Here is a 26060-nt window from a genome sequence, read left to right as displayed (position 1 = left end):
ATTTTAATCATTTTTGTCATAATAAATGTTCATGGTAATTTATTTTAGCAACAATATATATATTTTTTTGCATACTAAAATTATTATTATTTTATTATTAAGTTAAATATAATTCATGAAAAATAACATATTATATATTGAAAACTACAAAAATAGTATTATTATTATTATTATTATAACTATTTGTATTAAATGACAAATTTATTATTATTATATATTTTTTCACCCAAAAAAATGTCTAATTAATTTTCATTAATAGTTTACTTTAATTAGCAATAAAACTATAATATATTTTTTTGTAGATATGTATAGTATTTATATATATATATATATATATATATATATATATATATATATATAGAGAGAGAGAGAGAGAGAGAGAGAGAGAGAGTATTTGTTTTAATAATTACGATAATAAATAAAAATCTATTGAATAATCACTTATGCTTTTTGACCACAAATTTTTCTCCCAGAAAAAAATATAGCACTTATTTAAGCACTTTATTAGCACAATATATCTCAATATCTTACTATACAAATATAGTATATAAATATATATATATTATATATACAATGTTTGTATACATATATATATATATATATACATAAATAAATGTAATGTTTGTTTAGTCGATGTATTTTTCTTGTTTAGAGTTTTTAAATGAGAAATAAGTTTTTTATCTCTAGTTTTTTTTATATTTATTTTTTATTTTACTTTACTCATGAAAAAAACAACATTATTATTATAAGCCAAATGTAAACACAATTCAAGTCGTATATTATATATATATATATATATATATATATATAATATTTGCTGTGTTTTGCAAAACAGTTTAAATTGAAACGAAAAATGCCCTCCAGTTTAACAGTTATATTAGATATATTGCAAAACAAAAAAAAACTTTATATATATATATATATTAATAAAAAAGTTTGCGTTTTTTTCTGAACAAAATTTTTTATATTATATATATATATATAAAAAAAAGTGAGATTAAAATAATTTTCAATTATATTTCAATTGTTTTCAATAATAAAAAAATTTAATAAAATTTAAATAATAGTTGCATTTATTTATGAAATTTAGAAATTATTTTTTTTATTAATTTAAACTAATAAATGTAATTAAAATATTATTACAGTAAAAAACTGCTGAATGAAATATATTTATAGTTTGATAATATTTTTCAAAAATAATTTTAAAACAAAAATTAAATCATAAATAAAATAAACATTAATACAGTAATTATTATAATTATTATTATTAACAACGATTGTATACTAATTATTAAATGGGATTTTAGTATAATTAGTATTTTCTATTAACTTCTAGTAAATGTTTATTATATTTAATATTTATTGTTAAAAAAAATTATTATAAAATCTTAAACTACTATTTTCTATCACAAATATTTTTGTTTTATAAAAAGCTAGAAAATACATATTATAAATTAAATTTTTKTATAAATTTAAATTTAAACAGTATCAAATAAAAATATTATTTAATATATTATTATAAATAATTTTATGTGTTTTTTTATAATAGCTTATACTAAACTGACAATTAAATATTTTCAATTATTGTTAAATATAGTTTTTTTTAATTTATTTTACAATTTAATAATTTAGTTGTATTTATAATTGTATAATATTTATTAAATTTTAATTATTGTTATTATTTTTTCTGTATATTAATCGATTGCATCACTAGAGCTAAGGGGTCCACAGTTTTTGATTGAACCCAACAATAGGGTTGAGTTTCTCAACGACACCCGTACTGTCATTACATGCAGTGCTAAAGGTTTGTAGTAATTATTATAAATAATTTTTAAATTTATAAATTACACAAAAATAGTAATTAATTAATATTTACTATTAATAGTTGTTTGTTATTAACTCTTATTAAGTCAATTGTGTTTTTTTTCGATGTGTTGAGTGATTGTGTATTAGTAATACCAATTAAAAACTATATATATATATATATATATACTGTATATTATTTATATAATACAGTAATTATTTTGTACTATCCATTAAAAAAAGTACATTCATTTTGCTAAATATAAATTTATATATATATATATATATATACTGTATATACAGTATTATATCGTGAACTTTATAATAACAAAATATATATATAATAATAATAATAATAAAATACAAATTTTTTAGTATCCACTTTTCTATACTCATATATATATATACTCATATTATATATATATACAAATGTACATCAATAAAATATTTTTAACAATTTTTTTTATTATTCACACACATTCACAAAATATACGGTTATTGAATAACCAAAAAAATAAAATAAAACTTTATCTATTTAAAAGAAAAAATTTGTAGCAAAACTTTTCATATTAAAAAATTTATACAATTTTTTTTGAATAAAAAATATTTTTTTTTGTAGAAAAAAAATCATTTTTGAGTTTTATTCTGTATTTCTTTTATATATATATTTTTTACGGAATATTCTGTTAGTCGACTGAAAAAAAGTAATATTAAAATATCATAAATATTTTAAATACATGTATAAAATATTTTTTGATTTTATATATATATTTATATGTATAACTTTTTTGGTATTTTTTAAATTATTTGAAAATATTTTATATCATCATCTGTTATATTTTCATTTATAATAATAAAAATTTTGTATTATTTTTTATTGTGTAAATAAATATAGGGAAATAAAATCATAAAAATTATGCTAATTTAGTTGTATATATATTATAGTCCAATAGCTTTGTAAATAAACAAACAAACATAAAATGTTAATTAAATATTTTATATATTTATAAACTTTTATAGTATTTTTTTAAATAAACAAAATAATAATATTAATTAAATTCATACCATATATATATAATTAAATATCATATTTATAAAGTGTAAAATTTTATTATGTTTGTGCTTAACATATTTGAAACTAAATACAATATTTACATATTAAATATATAATATAATAAATATTAGTTATATATTAATATTGTTTTCTATTTATACAACAACAAAAAAAATTGGCAAACAATTTAGCAATCATTATGATTTTTATTACATATATATTGAATTTATAATATTTATATTTAACCAAAAAAAAAATCAAATCTAGTTTTACATACAAACCACATAAACAATAGTTTATTGTTAACTAAAGTGTAATAAAATATATATATGAAAAAAAATTATCTCAGATATCTTATATATATTTTATATGTAAAATACTACATATAAACTATAAGTTAAACAAAATTATTCTAATATTTAGTTTAAATATATATATATATATATATATATAAAATGTACAAAAAAATGTTTGAATCTGAAATGCATATCAACTCAAAACACGTATGAAATAAACTAAAAACTAAAACTAAAATATATATATATATAAAAAAAACTGTAAATGGATTTACAGTTCAAATATATAGAAAAGACAAGTCTATTATAATAATAGTAGTAATAATAAAATCAATTCTTATTTATTTATTTCAAAATGTTTTTTTTGTGTCTATACTATCGGAGACATAGAGTGAGTGAGTGAGTGAGTGAGTGAGTGAATGTGTGACTGACTTATACTATATAAGTGTGTGTGTGTTGAATGAGAGAACTGGTATGTGTTTTGGACAGTTGTATACTACTATATATACAGTATATATTAGAAACAATAGTAGTATTTTTTTCTGGTAGTGGTTTTACCCAATGAAACGGTTGACTGACTGAATAAATAAATAGCAAATAAATAAAATAGCATTTTATTTATTTGCTATTTATTTTTGTTTGGTTCCCAACAAAAAAAAATAAATCCATTTATTTTTGTATATATATATATATATATTATATTAAGTATATATAATATCAGAATATTCTTAATATCCATAATATTGTTATCTTAGATAAAAACAAAAACCAAATGTGAACTAATATTTTCTATATTGACTTCAATTATACTCTATATATATAGTATATATAAAATTAAATTACTTTTATGTTTATTTCTTATTTTTATATATAATATATTATTCTAATATATATTGTTTGTGTATTTAATATTAGTCTCTACTGTATATATTGATTTAATACTAATACTTTATTTGATTATAAAATAAATATTGATTATTATTTATTTTTTTTATATATATAAACTTAATTGTATTTTTGTAAAGTTGTAAAAATACAATTAAACTAATATACTATTTGAAAAAAAATAATTAATATTAATTTTTAACATTAATTTTCTAAATTTCTAACTAATGATACTTTTGATATTAATAATCAATTAATGACTAAATAATGTATTGTCTGTCATATATATAAATATGATACTTATATTTAATAATTTTTAAAACTTTAATAAATATTATTAATACTTTTTATAAAAAAATTAAACAAACTATAATTATAAACAGTATAAACATTTTTTTAACTAACTGTGCAATTAATTAGAGTCTAGTATTTATATTTATTATACATAGTTTTTTTTTATTATTTACACTATTATCTGATTGAATGTTTTTACACTAAATATATATAATAATTGTTAAAGTTAAAAAATACAATTAAACTAATATACTATTTTTTAAAAATAATTAATATTAATTTTAAACATAAATTTTCTGAATATATAATGATACTTGAGTTTAATTTTTAATATTAAATAATCAAATAATAACTAATAATGTATTTTCTATTTATATTAATATATCATTGTATTTATTAATTTTTAAAACCATAGTAAATAATATTAATACTTAAAATAAATTAAACAAACTATAATTATAAACAGTATAAACATTTTTTTTTAACTAACTGTGCAATTAATTAGAGTCTAGTATTTATTTAGATATATATATATAATACATAGTTTTTTACACTAAATATATAATTAATTAATTGTATTTTTATAACATAATTAACTAAATAGGAAATCCTGATCCGAAAATCCATTGGATTAAATCCGATGGCTCGCCATTAGTCAACAGGGATAGCATAGTACAGGTGCTCACTATTGACGGCCAAACTACTAGTCAAGTAGTTTATATGCCGTTTGCCGCTCACGACTACCAACAGGACATACACTGGTCATCCATACGATGTGTTGCCGTCAATAGTGTCGGTACTATTGAGAGCACTGACTGTCAAATCAGAGCCAGTAAGTCATTGAAATTAATTTTTATTTATTTATTAAATAATTTAGTTTTAAATTTATAATATTTTATATATATATATAAAATACAAACACAATACCAATTAATAGTATTTATATAATTTTAATTTAATTGATTTATCATTAAAAAAACATCAATGTTTTATCACATATAAACTAATCTCTAAATAAATTTTATCACTATTTTCTTTATTAGTATTACTTTATATATAAATAAAATAAAAAGTTATAATTGCTTTCTATTTCATGACTAAAAAAATAATAATTTTTATGTTATACTATTAATATTATTATATAAGTCTAGCTATCAATTGTAACAATCAATTTGTAATATTGTTTTTACTCTCTCTCTCTCTCTCTCTCTCTCTCTCTCTCTCTCTCTCTCTCTCTCTCTCTCTCTCTTATACCTAGTGTTGGCAAAAAAGAGAAATTTATAAAATAATAGAGAAATTTCTAGAAAGTTTCTAAAAGAAATTTCTATCTATGGGATCCCCATGGTTAATTTTGTTATCTCGATATTTGCTATCATATACAATTCATTAAATATTATTATTATTATTTTAATTATTAATTAAAATAAAAAATTAATTAATTAAACTATATTAAACTATGATTTATATAATAAAATGGATAAAATTTTACAAAACTGATTATTATTAAATAATTATAATTATTTTATATATAGGTATCCCATTTTGTATAGTACTATACTATACTGTATGATATTATATGTATAGTATTATATGTTATTAAAATACTGGTATTACAATAACTATAGATATGGGGATCCCATAGAATAACATTAAAGTTAAATTTCTATAGAAATTTATTCATGAGAAACTTTCTAGAAACTTTCTCACGGAAATTTATTAGAAACTTTCTATTTGCCCATCTCTACTTATACCTAATGGCCATAAAACTAATTGTACTCAAAATAAAATCTCAAACTTTTTTTTTGTTTTTATTGTATTGTTGTTGTTGTTGTTTATCCAATCAATTGATAGATAGATAGATAGAGTATGTACTACTAGTAGTAAATGATAAAAATAAATATATATATATATAAAATCTCAACTAATATAAAAACTTCTCTAATAAAACAATACACACACAAAACTACTGTTATTATTATAATACAACTATTGTTTCAATTAATTGCATATAGTTTTCTAACTTATATTTAGTTTTTTGTCTTTTTTTATATATTAAACTTTTATGATTTTGTTGTTATTATTTTATTTTATTAATTTATCATTTTTGTCAAATATCTAGTTTTAGTTAAAAAAAATAAAAACTTATAGAAAAATAATAAATATATAGAAATAGTAATTTATTTATTTAAATAAATTATTAATGAATTTTTTTTAATAAACACTTACAATATCTAATAGTTAATTAATTTATTAATTAATTTAATTATACACTATATTTTTTATTATGAGTTTATTTATTTGTTACAAAAAAATAAAATAAATAAATTTCTAGTTTTTTAAGGCAACAAAATTAAAAAAAATAATTTTATACAATTAATTATAACTATGATATTGATTAGTTGATAAATACAGTAAATATATAGTATAATAATGTATAATATAAATACTATATCAATTCAATTTATTGAATAAAATGTAGATAATAAATACATAGTGTAATATTTATGTCATATAATAATAATAATAATAAGCTATTGAATAAAATTTTATTTGAACAAACATTTTGATAAATATAGTCAACTACTACACAATTGATTTGCAACACACAAATAGATAGAGAAACTTAATTTGAGTACATTTTTATTTTATTTTTTTGTATGTTATTTAAATCAATTTCTATTATATAACAGTAGTATATATTAAACTAATTCAAAATATATTGCATATCAAACTTATATATTGTATATATATATATTGTGTATTACTAATACTGTATATATATATATATATATTTGAAATATATATACAGAATATTTGCGTTTTTTGTGTCTAAATATATATATTGTATTATATTTGAAATGAATGTCTGAAATGAAATTGAATTTCTATTTCTATATTTTTTCTACATTTGTATATCTCATTGCTATTATTTATTTATTTTTTTCATCTAAACATATGTATCCATATATTTTTAGTTCAAATGCAATCAAACAGACAAACAAAAAATAATATCTAACGATTTGTATCTATATATATGTATGTACAGTATGTATGAGTTGAATACTAGCTATTGAATGTCGTTTTTTTTTTTTGGTTCTCTGGCTGTCATTTGGAACCATACACTACACATACCGTTCCCTTTTATATACCAAAAAAAAAAACTATCTTTTTTTCTCCCAATTGATGTTTGATTTTTTGTTGTTGTGTTGCAAATGCCTAATGACTCGCAAACATACTATACATAACTTATTTGTTAAATATTGTATACTTATGTTTGTCACCTAATATTTTTAATAAATAAATGTTTAGTAAAAATATTAAATTTATAGTCATATTATTATTAAATTATTTAATGTGATTATATATATATATTTTAAAAATATATTTATTATTTCACTTACAATTGTAATTTTTTTTATTACTAGAAATTATATTATAAAATTTTCTTAACAATATATTATATTAATACTTAAAAACTAAATAATCTATAAATATATAACATATTATTTAATGTCTAAAAAAATAGTAATTATTTTTAAATCCATTAATTTTTTAATGTCTTGTATTGTATAATAATGTCATTCAGTTATACTTATATTATATAATAATAATAATAATAATAATAAATATAATTTATATATCATATGTAGTATAATATAATATCTATATATACAATACAATAGTGTATGTGCTCTGAATGGTTGTCATCAACACTACACTAGTCTTTCTTTATGTGTGTCTTAAAAGACATCAAATACTTTATATATATTGTCATATAATGAGAGGACAGGGATCTCTAAAAAATGTCTTTCCGCTCAATAGATGCACCGTTTGGTCGAACAAACACATTGTCTGTGTGTTTAACACTCTCACAGTCTATATATATATATATATATAACTTATATATATATATATATACTGTATATATCTATTGCATTGAAGTTTATATATTTTTTGTGCCGGCGTTTAGTTTTTTTTATTGAGAGTACAGACAACTTGAATGTCATTAATCTATCGGTATATTTATTATTGATCTCTCTCTCTCTCTCTCTCTCTCTCTCTCTCTCTCTCTCTCTCTCTTTTCCTCTCTCTCTCTCTCTCTCTCTCTCTCTCTCTCTCTCTCTCTCTCTCTCTCTCTCTCTCTCTCTCTCTCTCTCTCTCTCTCTCTCTCTCTCTCTCTCTCTCTCTCTCTCTCTCTCTCTCTCTCTCTCTCTCTCTCTCTTTTCCTCTCTCTTTCTCTTTTCCTCTCTCTCTCTCTCTTCCTCTCTCTCTCTCTCTCTCTCTCTCTCTCTCTCTCTCTCTCTCTCTCTCTCTCTCTCTCTCTCTCTCTCTCTCTCTCTCTCTCTCATCTCTCTCTCTCTCTCTTTTCCTCTCTCTTTCTCTTTTCCTCTCTCTCTCTCTTTCTCTCTCTCTCTCTCTCACTCAATGACCATATTTTTAATATAATAATTGCAAGTATTATTATTTTTTTTATAAACTAACCATTATTTATAAATTATAATACAAATATCAGTCAAAATTTTTATGACAATCAATAATTAATGTACTAATAATTATAGTAAATTACAGTATATATATATATATATATAGTATATATTGTATATGTTTATAATTATATAACAAATATGTTATATACTACTGTTAATTTATTAATAAATGAAATTACATTATAATATTATTGAATAAATTCAATAATTTTTTTAATAGTCATAAATGTGTTATTAATGTATTAATATAATACAAAAATAAATTTTTAAAAAATTATATATAAATAATACCTTACTATTAAAAAATTTATTTCAAATATATTTAATTTTAAAAAGTTATAGTTATAAATAATATTATAACCACAAAAAATAATAATAAATAAATTATTAAACTTATTATTTATTAATTTTTTTATAAGTTGTCAGATTTTTAAAAAATAGTTATTATTATTACAAAATTACAAATCATAACTTTTGTAAAGTTTTAAATAATATTTGTAAACTTATTTTTTAGTAACAATAATCAAAATTTGATAAAAAAAATATTTTTCAAGTTATTAAAGATTTATAAGTTTTTAAAATTGCTATCAAATTGAATACATTAATACAAAAAATATATAATTAATATGTTTTACAATTAATTTATTTTATTTGTATAAAATTTTTATGTTATTTAAATACAGGTTCTTATTTATTACAATTTAAGTAAAGTTAATTAAAGTTTTATAATTAAATGTTTTATTATCTGAATTTTAGATTTAATTAAATTTTTGCTACTCTTATATATATATACTGTATTTAACATTTTTTTCTGTATAGTAATTGTAAACTAATTTAATTGCAATTTTTATATGTCTAATGTGTGTGTAATTTAATATCTGAACACAAATCACAAATACTTTATTTTCTTTATAATACTTTATTGTTATATAATTACTATGAATTGACTTTTTTTTCTCTCTCTCTCTCTCATTGATTATACACTACTACTTATATAAGTTAAATATATAAACCCCATATAAAAGTTTATTGTATATACTGTATATGATGTACAGTACAATATATGATATAATGTATTAGATTGAGAAAAAAGTGCAATAATGGTATTTAACATTTAAGGATACAGTAATTCATTACTTATATATATATATATATATAATACTATAGTTTTCTGGGGGGGAAAGGGATGATTTCAAGGAAAGGGATGTATAAAATGCTATTCACGTCTGGAATTCCCATTCATCTGATCTGATGTCTTGACTTGACTTGACTTGACTTAACTCCAGTTGAAAATCATTTATTAAATGTCTCATCAATTTTAATGATTAGTTATATATATCTATCTATATATTTGTTGTTTAGTGAATGTCAATGAAAAGTAGTTGTCATACATCAGTCAATATATATATATATATATTATAATACAATAGATATTACGTTCAAAACTAATAATTTCCCTATAATTTAGTCATCACTAGCTTATCATAATTAATCACAAAAATCAATCAAACATTACTGTATTATTATTATTATTATTATTATAAATATTAGTAGTATATATAGTAAAATACTACAACAATTTTCAAGTGATAACTATAGTTAATTATAATATATTAAAACTATTTGGTTATTAAATAATTATTTTATTAGTAATTAATATTATATTTAACTCAATTCAAAAAAAAAATCTGTAATAGTATTAATAAAATTAATAAAATTTATTTTTGTAATTTGTTTTCACACACTTTTATGTGTTTAAACTTTAATTACATATTTAGTTATTTATTTATTTTTTTTGATGTCTATAATTAAAAAATTAAATTCAACATAATAAATATATTTGTGTAATTTATATTTTTATAATTAATTTTTACAAAAATAAATAGTCAATAATAACATATTTAATTATATGAGACTAATTCTGGTATTATATATATATATGTTTTTTAATAAATTAAATACATTTTGTTAACTGTTTTTTTATTGATTTTTAAAGTTTCTTATATTTAACATATATTTGATTAAAACATTTTTTTGTTTGTTGGTTGTATTTATTATTAGATAAACTGTTTTTAGTGTAAATGATGTTTTAGTTTTTTTTATTAATAAAAATATTTAAATTTTTTTTTAGACATTCAAATAACTATAAATAAATAAAAACATAAATTTTTATCATTTAAATATTTGGATATGAATAATATTACAATAATAATAATAATAATAATAATTTTAAACAATAAAATGCTTTTAACAAAACCATATAAATAATAAATATTTCTAATTTAAATAATAATAATATTTTAATCTTAAATACAAAAACAACACACAATTACACATTAGTTATGTATATATATTAATATATACTGTATTAGTAATGCATTTTATTATTATTATAAAAATTTTAAACAAACAAAACACAAAAGCATTGAAAATTTTTAAATAAATTATTTAAATTTTACAGAATATATGTATATATTTTAATATTAAAACTTAGAAAACATTCAAATTTTATTTTATGTGAAATATTGTTTTTAAAAAAATTACTATTCAATATTATAGTTTATAATAAATATTTGCAAAACAATAAACAATATATATTGATATAATTTTTTTTATTACACTATTATTAAATTATTGTGTTATATTTGTTTTATATATAAATAATTGTTTTAAATTGTTTTTATAAATAGATAAATAATTTATTAATATTATTTTTTAAAAATGTTGTTTTAATTTAATAATTTTTAATATTTTTTGAATAATTTTATAATACTTTTAAATATATAGATTTCTAAATAAAAAATTTATATTATTTATGATTTAGATAATAGAGATACAGATAATGTTTGTTAAGACAATTGTGTTATTAATATGTTTTCAATGACAGCTGTTTCATATTGAAACCTATTGGATATCAATAATATATATATATATATATTATTTGTATAGATTTATATATAGATTAGTGCATTATTATTGATGATAATAATAATTTATATCAATGCTATCAATGATGAGTTCAATTGTCAAAATGTATTTTAACATATTTTATATATTTTTATAATGTATATAATTTTACTTATTTTCATATATATATTGAGAGAAAGAGAGAGAGAGAGAGAGAGAGAGAGAGAGAGAGAGAGTTTATAAAAGAAAAATCAATAAATAAAATATTTAAATATATTTTTATAAACATTAAATGTATTTTAAGACTATTGTTAAGACTAGATAATAATAATTAATTTTAAAAATATAATATTAATTTATTTTTTTATAGACATGTAAAATATATTTTTAATTTATAGAATAAATATATTTTAAAAAATTTATATTTCACTATAACTTATAAACTTATTATTTGTTTTTTTAAATAGTAATTAAACTAAAATAACATTTAAGATAACATACAGTTTAATAGATGTTTTAAAAGTTAGACATAATTTTATTTTTTGGTATAAAATAATAGTTTTTATGATAAGTAAAATAGATATAAAAGTTTTTATAGAAATTATTAAGAAATAAACCGGAAATATATTTATTTATTAATTTTTTTCTAATATTAATTTTATTTTTAACTAATTATAGTCTAAGTATTTAGTAAAATAAATTAATATCATTTTTWGTAATTATATAATATATGCTATTCATTTAATAGTTAGTCAAATGTAATAATTTTAATAATTATAAATATTTTTTTTTTATTATTAGGTATTAGACAGTCATATGAAGTGCGAGTTTACGATGAGTTTGTTATTAAAGGCAATACTGCCGTAAGTTTTTGAGTTGTATTTGTATATAATTTTATTTAAAAAAAATTATCTAAAATTTTAATTATTATTAATGTATTTTTTTATTAGATATTAAGATGTGATATAATACCTGTATTTATAAGAGATTATGTTTTGGTTACCAATTGGCTAACAAATGATGGACTAACTATACATTCAAATATTCAAAACGGTATTTAAGAAAAAAATACAGTAATTTACAAATATATTATATATATGTAATAACTGTATAAATAATTTAAATTACTTTTTAAATTTATTACTAATAATTATTATGTTTATAATTAGACTTGTCTGATAACTGATTTTATTGTTATTATTATTTTAGTTTATAAGTTATGTATATTTTTACTAATTATACTAAAAATTATATTATCCATCAATAGGCGGCCGATTTAGTGTGTTATCTACCGGTGAACTTGTCATCCATAGTGTCGATGCCATCACTGATAGTCACCGACAATATCGATGTCAGACTAAACACAAACTCAACGATGAAGTGAAAGTCAGCGCCAATTCCGGACGTATTATAGTTACCGGTATTTTTGAAAAAAACAATTATTATTATTATTATTATTATATAAGGTATTAGTAATAATATAATATAAATTGAAGCAAAAAAAAACTAAACAAAACTATTAATTATTATTATAACTGTATAGAAAAAAAAATTAATGAAAACAAACACACGTCATATATATATAATAGTTTATTATTTAGTTAATTAATTAGTTTCTAATAATAATAATAACATTTATAATAACATTATTTGCTGTCATTTTATTATTTTTATCGGATAACATATTTTTTTATATTACTTTTATTTATATCATCAGTGTTTTATATGTTTAATATAATATCAATTATTATAGATTATCATAATAAATGATGATTAATAGCTTTGTTTTTTGTATGTTTGTTATATACCTTATTGATGCCTAAATATAATAAATTATAAAGTATTAAATTTTATAATACATGTAATTATTATTATTATTATTATTACTCATACATTTAGAGTTAAAATCAAATTTTAGTTAGTTTTTACATAAGTAAACATAATATTTGTTTATAATATTATAACAATTTATTTAGCATATTAATAGATTAATTACTTTATATATACATGTATATATGTATACATATATACATATATATATATATATATATACGTAGTTTATCTGTTTAAAAATAATATGTTAGAAACAACAATTAAATTATATTATTTTAAAAACTTACAACTATTATAATTACAGTATATAATAATTTTAATTTTAAATAATATTAATTTGGATATATTGATAAATAGTAAAATAGATTTTTTTGTTAAAAAATATTTTAGTAAATATTAAATTATAAGATATTAGATTTTCAAATACTAATAATATAGTCTAATAAACATAAACATAAAATTATTATTATTATTATTACTCATACATATTAGAGTCACAATCAAATTTGTTGCCAAAAATTACTAAAAGTCTAACACAAGTGTCAGCCATTGTCGGCCAAACAGTTGAACTGTTATGTAGTGCACAGGGATATCCACCACCACATGTAGTCTGGTATCGGTTTAATCATAAATCACAACTATTGGACCGATTGTCGGCCATAGCTAGTAGTGACCAGAAATTTGTATTCAATTCATTGTCCACTCGTTTATCGCAAATCTATTCATCACTTATTATAAAATCTGTTTTATTGGACGACTCGTCAAAGTATGTCTGTGTGTGTAATAACAGTGTGGGTCAGGACACCAGTCATACACAGCTTATAGTCAGAGGTATGTCATTGAAATTATTTGTATATTTTTATAAATTATAATCAAACAAAAATTATTAAATATAATTAAATGAAACTATTAATTTAAGATATTTTCATTAATAACTAAAAATTATTGTATTTTTCTTAATATATATTTTTCCTAAAACTTGGTTTTTAAAACTATTTCTAATATGTAAACCAAATATAATTATATTAGTTATGCAATATTTCATATAAGATTTTTTTATAATTTAAAAAATAAATAAATATTATTAAAATTAATTTATCAATATATAATTTATCTATAATTTGCTAATAAACTCATACAATATTTATTATATAATTTTATATCGACTAAAAATTGTTTCTTAAAAACTACTATTTACTACTAATATTTAATATTTTTTAAAAAATAATAATTTAATTATAAAAATAAATTTCAGCACATATTTCCTATTTTATGCTTATTAAACATATATTTTTTAATTAAATAATTTTTATATATATATCCATTAATACTTTATATATGACATGTTTTAATTTTCACACATAATAATAATAATAATCAGTATTATATATATATTGCATATTAAGATCTATGCTCTAAATTAACAATTGTTTGCAAAGGGTTTTAATATATATATATATATTTCTCATATAAAATGTTAGAAAAATGTATAATTTTTAATCAATAATTTATTTATTTTATTTTTTTGAAGTTTAGAAATGATATATCAAACACACTCGCAAACTATATTTTAGTTATATATATATATATAAATATAAATAATTTATAGCAAAGAAAAAATCATTTAACAATTTATTATATCTTAATCAATGGTTTTCCGCTTCAAAAATAAAATTTATGAGTTATAAGTGTTTATAAGTGTTTATGTGTTTGCAGTTATGTCCAAAAAATTTAACATTTTATATATTATATATATTACAACAACATATTTTCAATTAAAAATTAATATATATTAATTAATAATTTAATTATTCAAGCATAAAATCTCAAACATAGTTTTTTTTAATTAATTTTATAACTCAACACACATATACTTTATATGACAAACATGTAGTAAACATATATAATATATATTTATAAATATAATATAATTTTGTTGTTTATTATTAAATGTTTAGCTATTAAATAAGATTAATTAAAATTAAATTTAATTAGTTTATTTCATTTTAAATTTAATTAACTAAATTTATAATAGATTATGCTAAAATAAATTGTTTATTAAAATACATACAAATAGGTTAGCAAAAAATGATTTTTCTATATGTTTTTTTTTATTGTAAACCATTTTTTTATTTTAATAAAATAAATGCCAATTTAATATAAAAATAAAATACTATTAAATATATATATATATATATAAATTCAAAATTGAAAATACAAAATATATCATTATAATGTATATACAGTATATATATATATAGTTACTTATATTACTTTACTATATTTATAATGTATTTATTTTTTATTTTTTCCGTAATAACCCATAACCTCAACCAACAAAAAAAATAAAATAAAAGCACCGCTAAGTGTTAGCATAAATCCATCGCATTTGATGGTAGGAGTGGGCGATTCAGTTGAGCTTAACTGTAGTATTACCGGAGCACCGGTAGGCCATGTGATCTGGAAAATGAATGGCAAACCAATTGTGTATAATAATCGCATTAAACTATATAATGATCGTTCATTACATATCAAACAAATTGATGCCATAGATCAGGCTATGTATGTAAGTATATATATGTATATATATATATATATATATAAAGTAAATCTAACTAATCCTATTATAATATGCTAAAACCGCAACTAATATAGCATTTTTTTATTGTATCCATAAATATATATATTTTTAAAAAAATAATAAAAATAAAGTATTAACTATCAATAAACTTTTATAATAGTATTATTTTTTAACAGTAGTAGTCTATATCTATCTATATATATTAATATATTTAATAATTAATTTTTTAAAAAACACACTTTTTATAAGTATAACTATTTAATATAATTTATTATATTTTTTTAGTTTCATTTAAACTAACAAAGTTTTTACAAAGATTTTTCAAATATATATTTTTTTTAAAAATATATAAATTATATTACAATTAGTGTTTAATTTATTTTAAGATTAGATAGAAATAGTGAAATTAATTATAATTGAAAATTATGATAATTTATGATATATAATGAGAAACTGTATTTAATTAATTGAATTTTTTATGTAATAATATTTGTTATTTTCAATATTTATCTTTTAGATATTATTAGAAATTATTTTTTTAGTTAAAATAAAATTATTTAAAATTTTGTTTTCTCTATTATAATAATAGCAATGTATAGTCAGTAATGATTGGTCGAGTAGATCGTCCAGTGCTGAGATCCATGTGATTAGTGACGGACCGCACTTTGTCTATACATTTCCACCGATGGAACCGCTGTCGCCGGGCGTCGACCTATCGCTCAAATGTTCGGCAAAAGGTCTACCGTTGCCTCAAATCATTTGGACGGTCGACGGACAGCCCATTACCGATAGCTGGCGAATACGTATCGGCGACTATGTTAGCAGTGATAGTGTTGTCAACAGTTATATCAATATAACTAATGTCCGCACAGATGACGGAGGACTGTATGTATTGATTGTTTTTTTCATATTATTATTTTATCCAAAAAAAATAATAGTTATTAATAAATAAATATAAATTAATTTTAATAATTAAATTTTTTTGCTATGAATTTGCTATTTTATGATTAAATTTTTTGATTATTATTTAATTATTTAAAATATGATGTAAAAATCAATTTAATCAATAATTATTGTTTGTTATATTTATAATAGGCTCAAAATACTTTTATTTAATTTAGACATATATTTTTACTTTACTTTATAAGTTATAACAATTTTTCATTAATTATTAATGAAATGATAATAATTAAAATTAGTATATAATTGCTACTAAAATATAAAAATACTGATTAAAGTGTCTTTAGATTTTGTGTCTAATTAATTAATATAATAATTAATATATTCAATTCAATTATTATTAAAACATTTTATTACAGTTTGAATGATATTGTGTATATATATATATATATATATATATATATATATATATATATATATATATATATATGTGTGTGTGTGTGTGTGTGTGTGTGTGTGTATGTATTAATATGTATTAATATGTATGTGTGTATGTTTGTATGTGTGTGTGTTGTATGTATGTGTGTATGTATGTCTGTGTTTGTGTGTGTGTGTGTGTATGTATGTATGTATGTATGTATGTATGTATGTATGTATGTATGTATGTATATATATATATATATATATATATATATATATGTATGTGTGTGTGTGTGTGTGTGTGTATGTATGTATGTATGTATGTATGTATGTATGTATGTATGTATGTATGTATGTATGTATGTATGTATGTATGTATGTATGTATGTATGTATGTATGTATGTATGTGTGTGTGTGTGTGTTTGTATGAGTGTGTAATATTTGTAAAAATATAAATTTTAAATTTTATCAAAAAAATATAATACATATACACTAGTATAATAAAATTAATACTTTATTATTATTATTATTATTTACACACAAAAAAATTTTAGATATAAATGTTTGGCATTTAACGGTATAACTAAAGCCTTGCATTACAACCGAGTAGTGATTAGGGGACCGGTATTTGTGCGAAAGTTCATACATAACATTACGGTCATTGCCGGCCAATCACTACAAGTTGATTGTCCGGCAAACGGTCATCCCATACAATCGATACAATGGTTTATAAACGATGGACACCAACAGTGGCATAAATTGCCGCAAAATCATCGGCAAAAAAGTCTAACCAACGGTACATTAGTTGTCGAACTGATGGACAGTCATACTGATGAGCACTGGTACCGGTGTTTAGTGAACGGCAGCTCCGGTAGTTCGGCGCACAGCGATGTCTACATTGAGGTATTAGTTGCCCCGGTGATTGCACCGTTTTCGGTGTCGCCTAATCTCCGGGAAGGTATGCGTCAATTGCTTACCTGTGCTGTCGTTGAGGGCGATCCACCACTCAGTATAGAGTTTCTCAAAGATGACGTACCCGTACGGCAATTGTTGACCACACGGGACGACAAGTTTTCCGCCAATAGGATTAAGTTGATGTCAAACAATATGTTTTCGACGACACTATTCATATCCAATGTTACGGCCGACGACTCCGGTAACTACACGTGTTTGGCGTCCAATAGAGTGGCCAACACTTCATACTCGACAATACTAACTGTTTTAGGTTTGTCTATATATTTATTGTATTAATTATTTAATTTTTTTATTAGCTAACTAAACACCAAAAAATTTTTTAAAAATAATTGTTGGTAATAATCTACAGTATTTTGATATATTGCAGATTATAAACAAAAATATAATTATATTTTGTTTTTTTTATTACAGTATTTTGATTAATAAGATTTTAAAATATTAAAATATTAATATTTAATAGTATTATTTAATATGATTATTTATTTTTAATATGATTATTGAAATTTTATAACATATTAAATTAATTGCTTAATGTACTAGATTAGTTATTTATTGTTTATTGTTTTAATAATTTTATTTTTTTAAAAAAACCTATGTCCAGTATTATATTTTCGTACTAAATAATATTTAGCTATAATTATAAATTTAATTTTTTTTGTATTTAAAATTTACTCCTTTTATTTCTATCAATATATATATATATATATAGTTTAAACAGTAAAAAATAATTTATTAAATACTTTAATTTAATATTTAAAAAATATTGTTTTTAATAATTTATAGAACTGTAATAAAAAAATTATATTATATAATATAGATAAATGTTAATTGAATATTACTTATAGATAACTAGTTTGGACACACAAAAAATTTTGATTAAATATTTATAATCTATATATTTGTTATATTTTAAAAAAAAAATAGTTTTATTAGAATAATTAGTTAGTTATAATTTTTGATAATATTTTATTATAAAAAACACAACTCTCAGTGCCACCCAAATGGATAATCAGTCCGTCAGATACCGAAGCTATTGTCGGCCAACGAGTAGTGATGGACTGTGTTTCAAGCGGTCACTCACGTGTTTGGTGGGAACGATCGGAGCTCCGGGAGGGACAGCTCCGGACAATCATCAGTAACTCACACATGCATTCACTGTTCAACGGCAGTCTAGCCATCAATGATGTCCAACTCGATGACGAGGGTGTCTATCTGTGTCAGGCCAACAACGGTGTGGGCACCGGTATCAGCAAATTGGTTACACTTAAAGTACACGGTATGTAATCATAATATTATTTTCTATTGTTGTTGTTGTTGTTATATAAAACAATTTATCAAAATAAAAACTTATTGAGTTGAGTACTTTTTTTTATTTATTAATTTATTTCAAATAATAAATCATAAAATAATAATATTATTTGTTTTTTTTTGTACAATAATTTATTTCAATTGATATTTACTAGAAAAGATATATGCATTATAAATATACTCAAAAAAAAAATAAATAAATAAATATTTGAAATAAATTACATTAGGTTTTCAGGGCTTTTATATATAAAAAAACTCTTAGGATTTGCTTTTGAATAAATTTATGAAACATTTTATAGTTTAACTAAACTAATGTTTTATTAAACCACAACAATAACTTATTTTTTACATATATATATTATACTGTATATATATATGATATATTGTATTATAGTTTTATAATAAATTATTTTTCAAAATATAAAATACTTTACCTATAAAAAATAATTGAAATTATATTTATTTTTTATTTTTTTAAATTTATTTTTAAAAATTAATATTATATAACAATAATAATTTTATTTTTATTTTAAACAGTTGGCGCTTACTTTAAGACAAAGTTTGAATCGCAAACAGTTAGAAACGGACAGTCCGTTTGGATAGATTGCCTATCATATGGTGAACAGCCCATCACTATATCATTGACTAAGGATGGGATGCCATTGGATGTCAAACAACTTAATAACAATAATAATAATCATAATTATAATAATAATAATAATAAATATCAAATGTTACGAAATGAGACAAACGATAGTCTATTGATACGATTAAACATCAAAGACACGACACGTGCGGACAGTTCATTGTACACGTGTTTGGCATACAATCAGTACGGAAGAGATGAATATAACTATCAGCTCATTGTTCAGGGTTTGTATAGACTATTATTATTATTATTATTATTATTATATAGATATTGTTGTATTATATAATTAACACTAAATTGAGATATCATTAAAACTATTGAGTTTATTATTAGTGAAAAAAAATCAATTAATTAATTATTTTGTTAATTAATTTGTATTGTTATTATGTTTAATAGACTACTACTACTACTCTATTAGTATAACTATTGTATTGATTAATGACATTAAACTTTTTTGAAATACATACTGAGTTTGTCACTAAAAACAATAGTGGGAATGGGATGCCAAACAAGTGCTAAACAATTTATCAGTAAAATTATAAATAATTAAAACACTATTCAAAAAATTATTAGCAATTAGATTAACAATTATTTTTAAACAATAGTTTGATTGTTATATTTTAATTTATTTTTGTCTTATTAGTTTGACTTTACAAGTAATTATATTAAATAATACTAATCTCATATACTTTAATACTGTATATATAATACTATTAACTAAATGCAATAAAAAAAAACTGTCAAAACAGAGTCACCAGATATACCAAACAATGTGATGATTAGTGAGATTACGAGCCGTACAGCAGTCATGTCATGGATAGAGCCCTACTCTGGGAACACCATTATAACGGCCTATCGATTACAATACAAGCCATCAGTGAATAGCTGGCAATCAATGACAGATAAAATGATTGAAACCATTGCCGGAAGCGATACTTCATTCACTATTAGAGGACTAAAACCTGTGACCAGTTATGACGTGCGGTTGAGAGCGGAAAACAAATGCGGTTTCAGTTCCTATAGTGAAGACATACACTTTACTACCACTGAGGAAGGTATGTATAATTTTGTAGATAAATATTGATTTTGATTTATTGATTGATTTATTTATATACAAATTGCTAAATATTATATATTATAAAAATGTTGTATACATTAAATAATTTTAATATTTATATATATACTGTTATAACATATATAAAATGCTAAACATATATCACATTATAATTATAGTTATAATAAGTTTATTAATCCTAATATATCTTACATTTTAAATAAGCATTTTTTATTAAATGTATTTTCTATTCAATTGAATCACTTACTCATTAATTTAATTCATTATTTTATTTTTGAGAGAGAGAGAAACATAAAAATATTTTTATTATCTAATTTATTTGTTAAGCCTATTCATTAGAAATTTTATTTTTGAAAAAAAAATTAATTTTATATGCATTTTTATGTAAAATTTTTATATTATATAATCTTTAATTTTTAACAGTCTTTTGAAATATCATTTTCTATTCAATGTTTTATTTTATTTTATTTTTTTTTGATAAGACAGTAAAAGAAAGTTTAATGAATTGCATATAATTTGTCTGAATATTACTACTACTACTACTACTACTACTACTACTACTACTACTACTACTACTACTACTAGTAGTAGTAGTAGTCTATTATATAATAAGTTTTAATATTATTCACACAACTATGGCATTCATACACAATGTAATCGATAATTACATTAACGATATATATATATATATATATTTACTGAATAATATAAATGAGTATTTTTTGTTGTGTTTTTTTGTGTGTGTGTGTATATATCAGAGCCGTCAGGTCCTCCCCAACACATCCAAGTGTTCCCATTGAGTGCCCGATCCCTTGGCGTCTCATTTACGGCTCCGACACTTGAATCGAGAAATGGACGCATTATTGGCTATTATTTGGGTTATAAGTCATTGGATTCTTTGGACTCAAACTATATGTTTAAGAAGTTATTGATTAGTGATGTGTCGGGTGTTGTAAACCAACGAAACGAAGTCAACATAACATCACTCAAACCAAACACTAAATATGCTGTCGTTGTTCAGGCATTCAATGGGTAAGACATTTGTGATACAAAAATAATTATATATAAAATATATATATATATATATTTGACTTACTATTTGGGCAATAATTGCTTTCAATTAAATTTATTTTTAGAAAAATATTTATTAATAAAATTTATATTTCCACTTATATTTAGGATCTAATATTAAATAATTTATAATAGTTTATGACATTTAAAAAAATGTTTTTTCCAAATATTACAGTTTTCATATATAATTTTATAATAATTAAATATAGTCATAATTTTAGTTATAATTTCGTTAATTGTTAATTTAATTAATTAAAAATTTTAATTTTTTAATGTCAATTAATAAGTTTTATAATTTATAATTTTAATTATATTAACAAAATTAGATATATATTAATAATAATTAGTTGAAATAAAAAAACAAATACATTACTTATTTTTTATAACTAATAACAACAAAAAAATTTATAAACCGTTTTTTTGTCACATATTTTTATTTATTCAATAAATATAACAATTTATAAATTTTTTTTTCATATAAATTTTGTATTGTTGTTGACATAAACTGTATAAACATTAATAATATTAAGTTAAGCAATATTTTCCATCAAAAAATTCCCAACTCATTGATTGTTTTTGACATTAAATGTGTTTATTATATATATATATATTTTTTTTTGTCACTATATTAACACACATATAGAGAGTACAATACTATAGATACTAAACTAATTCACTAAATCATTGCTAATAGAAAACAACCAAAAATATGTTATAAATAATAAAAATACTATTTTTTATAACTCAATAAAACATAAATAACTGATAAACATATTTTTACTATTCAATTGATAAATTKATATTATTAAAATAAATAGTAATTAATTTATTAATTATATTATATTTTTTAAAAATAAAACACAAATATATATATATTGATGTTTTAGTCATTTTTATTGATAGATATAAAAAAAAATTTTCAACTATAAGTAATAACAACAACATATATGATATATTACATAAAAAGTTATTATTGAATTTGTTATGAGAAAAAAAAATAAAATAAAAGTCTAGTTTTTTACTAATAAATTATATTTTATTAAAAATTATATAAACTATTAGTTTATAAATTATAAAATTGTTTTTCATATAATTAATATTATTATATTTTATTTTATCAAATAATAATCGTTATTTTTTTCTAATAAATTGATAGCAAAGGGACGGGTCCGCAATCGGAGGAGATTATTGGTCAGACACTGTTAATGGACAGACCCACAGCACCCATACTGACCATCGGTGATGTCGGTTACGATTGGATTGAAATGGAGTGGAAGTTCCCCGACCAGGGATTAGACGACAATATCGGCAATAATAATGACTCGTTGAACACAATCACCGGTTATTACATATACTGGAAAAGCCATTCAAAACAATGGATTGAAAAACAGTTGCGTTTGAAGACCTATTCCTATACGAGTAATGATCTGTTATGCGGAACATTATATCAGGTATTCAATCATATGTTATATATTTTATTATTTATATTATATTAAAATTTTATATAATTATAAATAAAAATAAATAATCAATAAAAAATTAAGATACAATAATTGATAATAATATAGATATCTATTAAAAATTAACAACTAATAAACAGCATAATAAAAATAATAGTTATTATATTATACAAAATATCAATTATTGATTTTTCAAAAAAAATATATTGATTAAAACAATAAATTTATTTCAAATATTAATTTTTTTGTCATTAATTTCCTTATAGTATTACATTTTAATCTATTTTATTTAACTTAAATTTATTAATAAAAAATTACTTTATTATTTAATAATAATATATTCATTATAATTATTGTTCAATGCGATAGTCAATAGTTATTAATAAGTTTTATAATTATATCTATTTTAAATTAATTATATTTAATTATTCATAATGTTATTTAATAATCATCAAATTAAATACTCAATTAAAAGCTATAGTTATTCAAAACGGAAAACTAATAAAACTTTAATTTAATATAAAAATAAATATTATAATTAATATATTTTTTGAATAAATTAATTAATTGATAAAAATAACATCTAATTTTAATATTTAATAATATTTTAATTAATAATAAATTTTTAATTAGTTTTATTTAGTGGCCTATAATGCTATCGGAAAGGGAGACGCAAGCGATGCCATAGCTATTAAAACTAAGGGATCAGGTATTTTCAAAATCTATTATTAATTTATTAATAATTTTTTTTGTAATAAATAAAATTATTAAATATTTGTTATAATTTATATATATATTTAAATCAATTGTTTAATAAACAGCACCGACAGTACCCAAACAGGTGAATGATTTTATAATAGTAAACACGACATCAGCGGTCATACGACTGGATGAATGGCTATCAAATGGTTGTCCGATCAAAGAGTTTCAATTGAAATACAAACTAACAAAATATGAGACGGAATGGCATAAACTGGACGCACATCTCTGGCCCGATGAGACCAGTCTGGAGATACAGGCGCTCAAAGCGGGTAATTGGTATTCACTATTTGTTAGGGCAGTCAACGATGCCGGCAGTACTGAACAAGTCTATCAGTTTGCCACACTTACGGCTCAGGGAGGTAAATGAATTAATGTTATTGTTACTACATATACATACAGTTTACAAAATAATAATATATAWATATATATATATTTATAGGTACCGTATCTCCACTGTCCGAAAGGGAACCGCCGTTAGGTTTCGATAGCATTACTATAGTTATACCTGTGATATGTTCAGTGATAGTGTTATCTGTGATACTATGTGTCGGACTAATTGTTGTCAACAAACGTAGGCCACAGTCGCTGATGAATCAAAACAATTACAATAATAACAGTCAATCCATACGACATCATAGCCAACAGTTTAACTGTCGAGACGATCAACTACTGGGCTCAGCCTATCAACTATCAGTCCTAACCAATGATCACAATCAGTGCAATCTGAAGGACAGTTATCTGGAAAATCATAATTGTGTTCAATCGGATAAACAATTATATTTTCAATCGCCGTACGCCTTGTCCCGTATCGATCATAAAATGTGTGTACCGTTTGACGGCTCCGGCGGTATCGAGACTAGCGATGTGGACGACCTGAGCTATATGTCATCAACCGGTGCCACTACACAAACACCGGGACGTCAGCCGATAACACGCGAACACGTCTACGAAAAGCCGTTTCCACCGAAATGGGTATAAAAATTTAAAACAAATAATTATTTTTAAAAAATTAATTAATATTATTAATTAATTATTTAAGAAAATTATTTATATTTTTTAATCAATAAATTCAAAAAAATAAAAATAAATAAATTTGTGCCAAATTTACATGTATATTTACAAAACACTTATTTACACATTTTATTATTAAATTTTATTATATTTAAATTGTTGAATATAAATTATACTGTAAATCATACATTTTTAATTGTTAAAAAAACAAATTTACATTTATAAATAAATTTTTTTAGCTAATTTGTATTGACTAAAAAACAGTAATTTGTAAATAAATAAGTGATT

At 20.2% G+C, this 26060-nt stretch overlaps 1 protein-coding gene across 1 annotated transcript; it reads left to right on the top strand.

The window, feature by feature from the left end:
* The first annotated feature begins 1719 nt into the window (after positions 1 to 1719).
* LOC128961905 (cell adhesion molecule Dscam2-like) lies at positions 1720 to 25739 on the top strand. The gene is made up of 17 exons (XM_054308227.1): positions 1720 to 1804; positions 4937 to 5164; positions 12528 to 12589; positions 12677 to 12779; positions 12994 to 13146; positions 14052 to 14390; positions 15917 to 16125; positions 16730 to 17025; positions 18016 to 18686; positions 19428 to 19712; positions 20282 to 20617; positions 21143 to 21448; positions 22227 to 22500; positions 23696 to 23990; positions 24633 to 24708; positions 24821 to 25120; positions 25201 to 25739. Exons 2-17 carry the CDS (start codon positions 5053 to 5055, stop codon positions 25737 to 25739), a joined length of 4356 nt encoding a protein of 1451 aa, XP_054164202.1. The 5' UTR covers positions 1720 to 1804; positions 4937 to 5052.
* The last annotated feature ends 321 nt before the right edge of the window (positions 25740 to 26060 follow it).

This window comes from Oppia nitens, unplaced genomic scaffold, assembly GCF_028296485.1.
Source record: "Oppia nitens isolate AA-2021 unplaced genomic scaffold, nextdenovo-longstitch-racon4-pilon3 scaffold14_pilon_pilon_pilon, whole genome shotgun sequence".
Classification (NCBI taxonomy): Eukaryota; Metazoa; Arthropoda; class Arachnida; order Sarcoptiformes; family Oppiidae; genus Oppia; species Oppia nitens.
The sequence above is the reverse complement of the archived record's forward strand: the minus strand, read 5'-3'. Positions and strand labels throughout refer to the sequence as shown.

What these genes read in the sequence shown, in the direction of transcription:
- LOC128961905 (XM_054308227.1), top strand. Translation starts at nt 5,053, where the DNA reads ATGCCGTTTGCCGCTCACGACTACCAACAGGACATACACTGGTCATCC. An exon ending in TTATTAAAGGCAATACTGCC is followed by an intron (nt 12,590 to 12,676) that starts GTAAGTTTTTGA and finishes TTTTTTTATTAG; the next exon opens with ATATTAAGATGTGATATAAT. An exon ending in TACACAGCTTATAGTCAGAG is followed by an intron (nt 14,391 to 15,916) that starts GTATGTCATTGA and finishes ATAAAATAAAAG; the next exon opens with CACCGCTAAGTGTTAGCATA.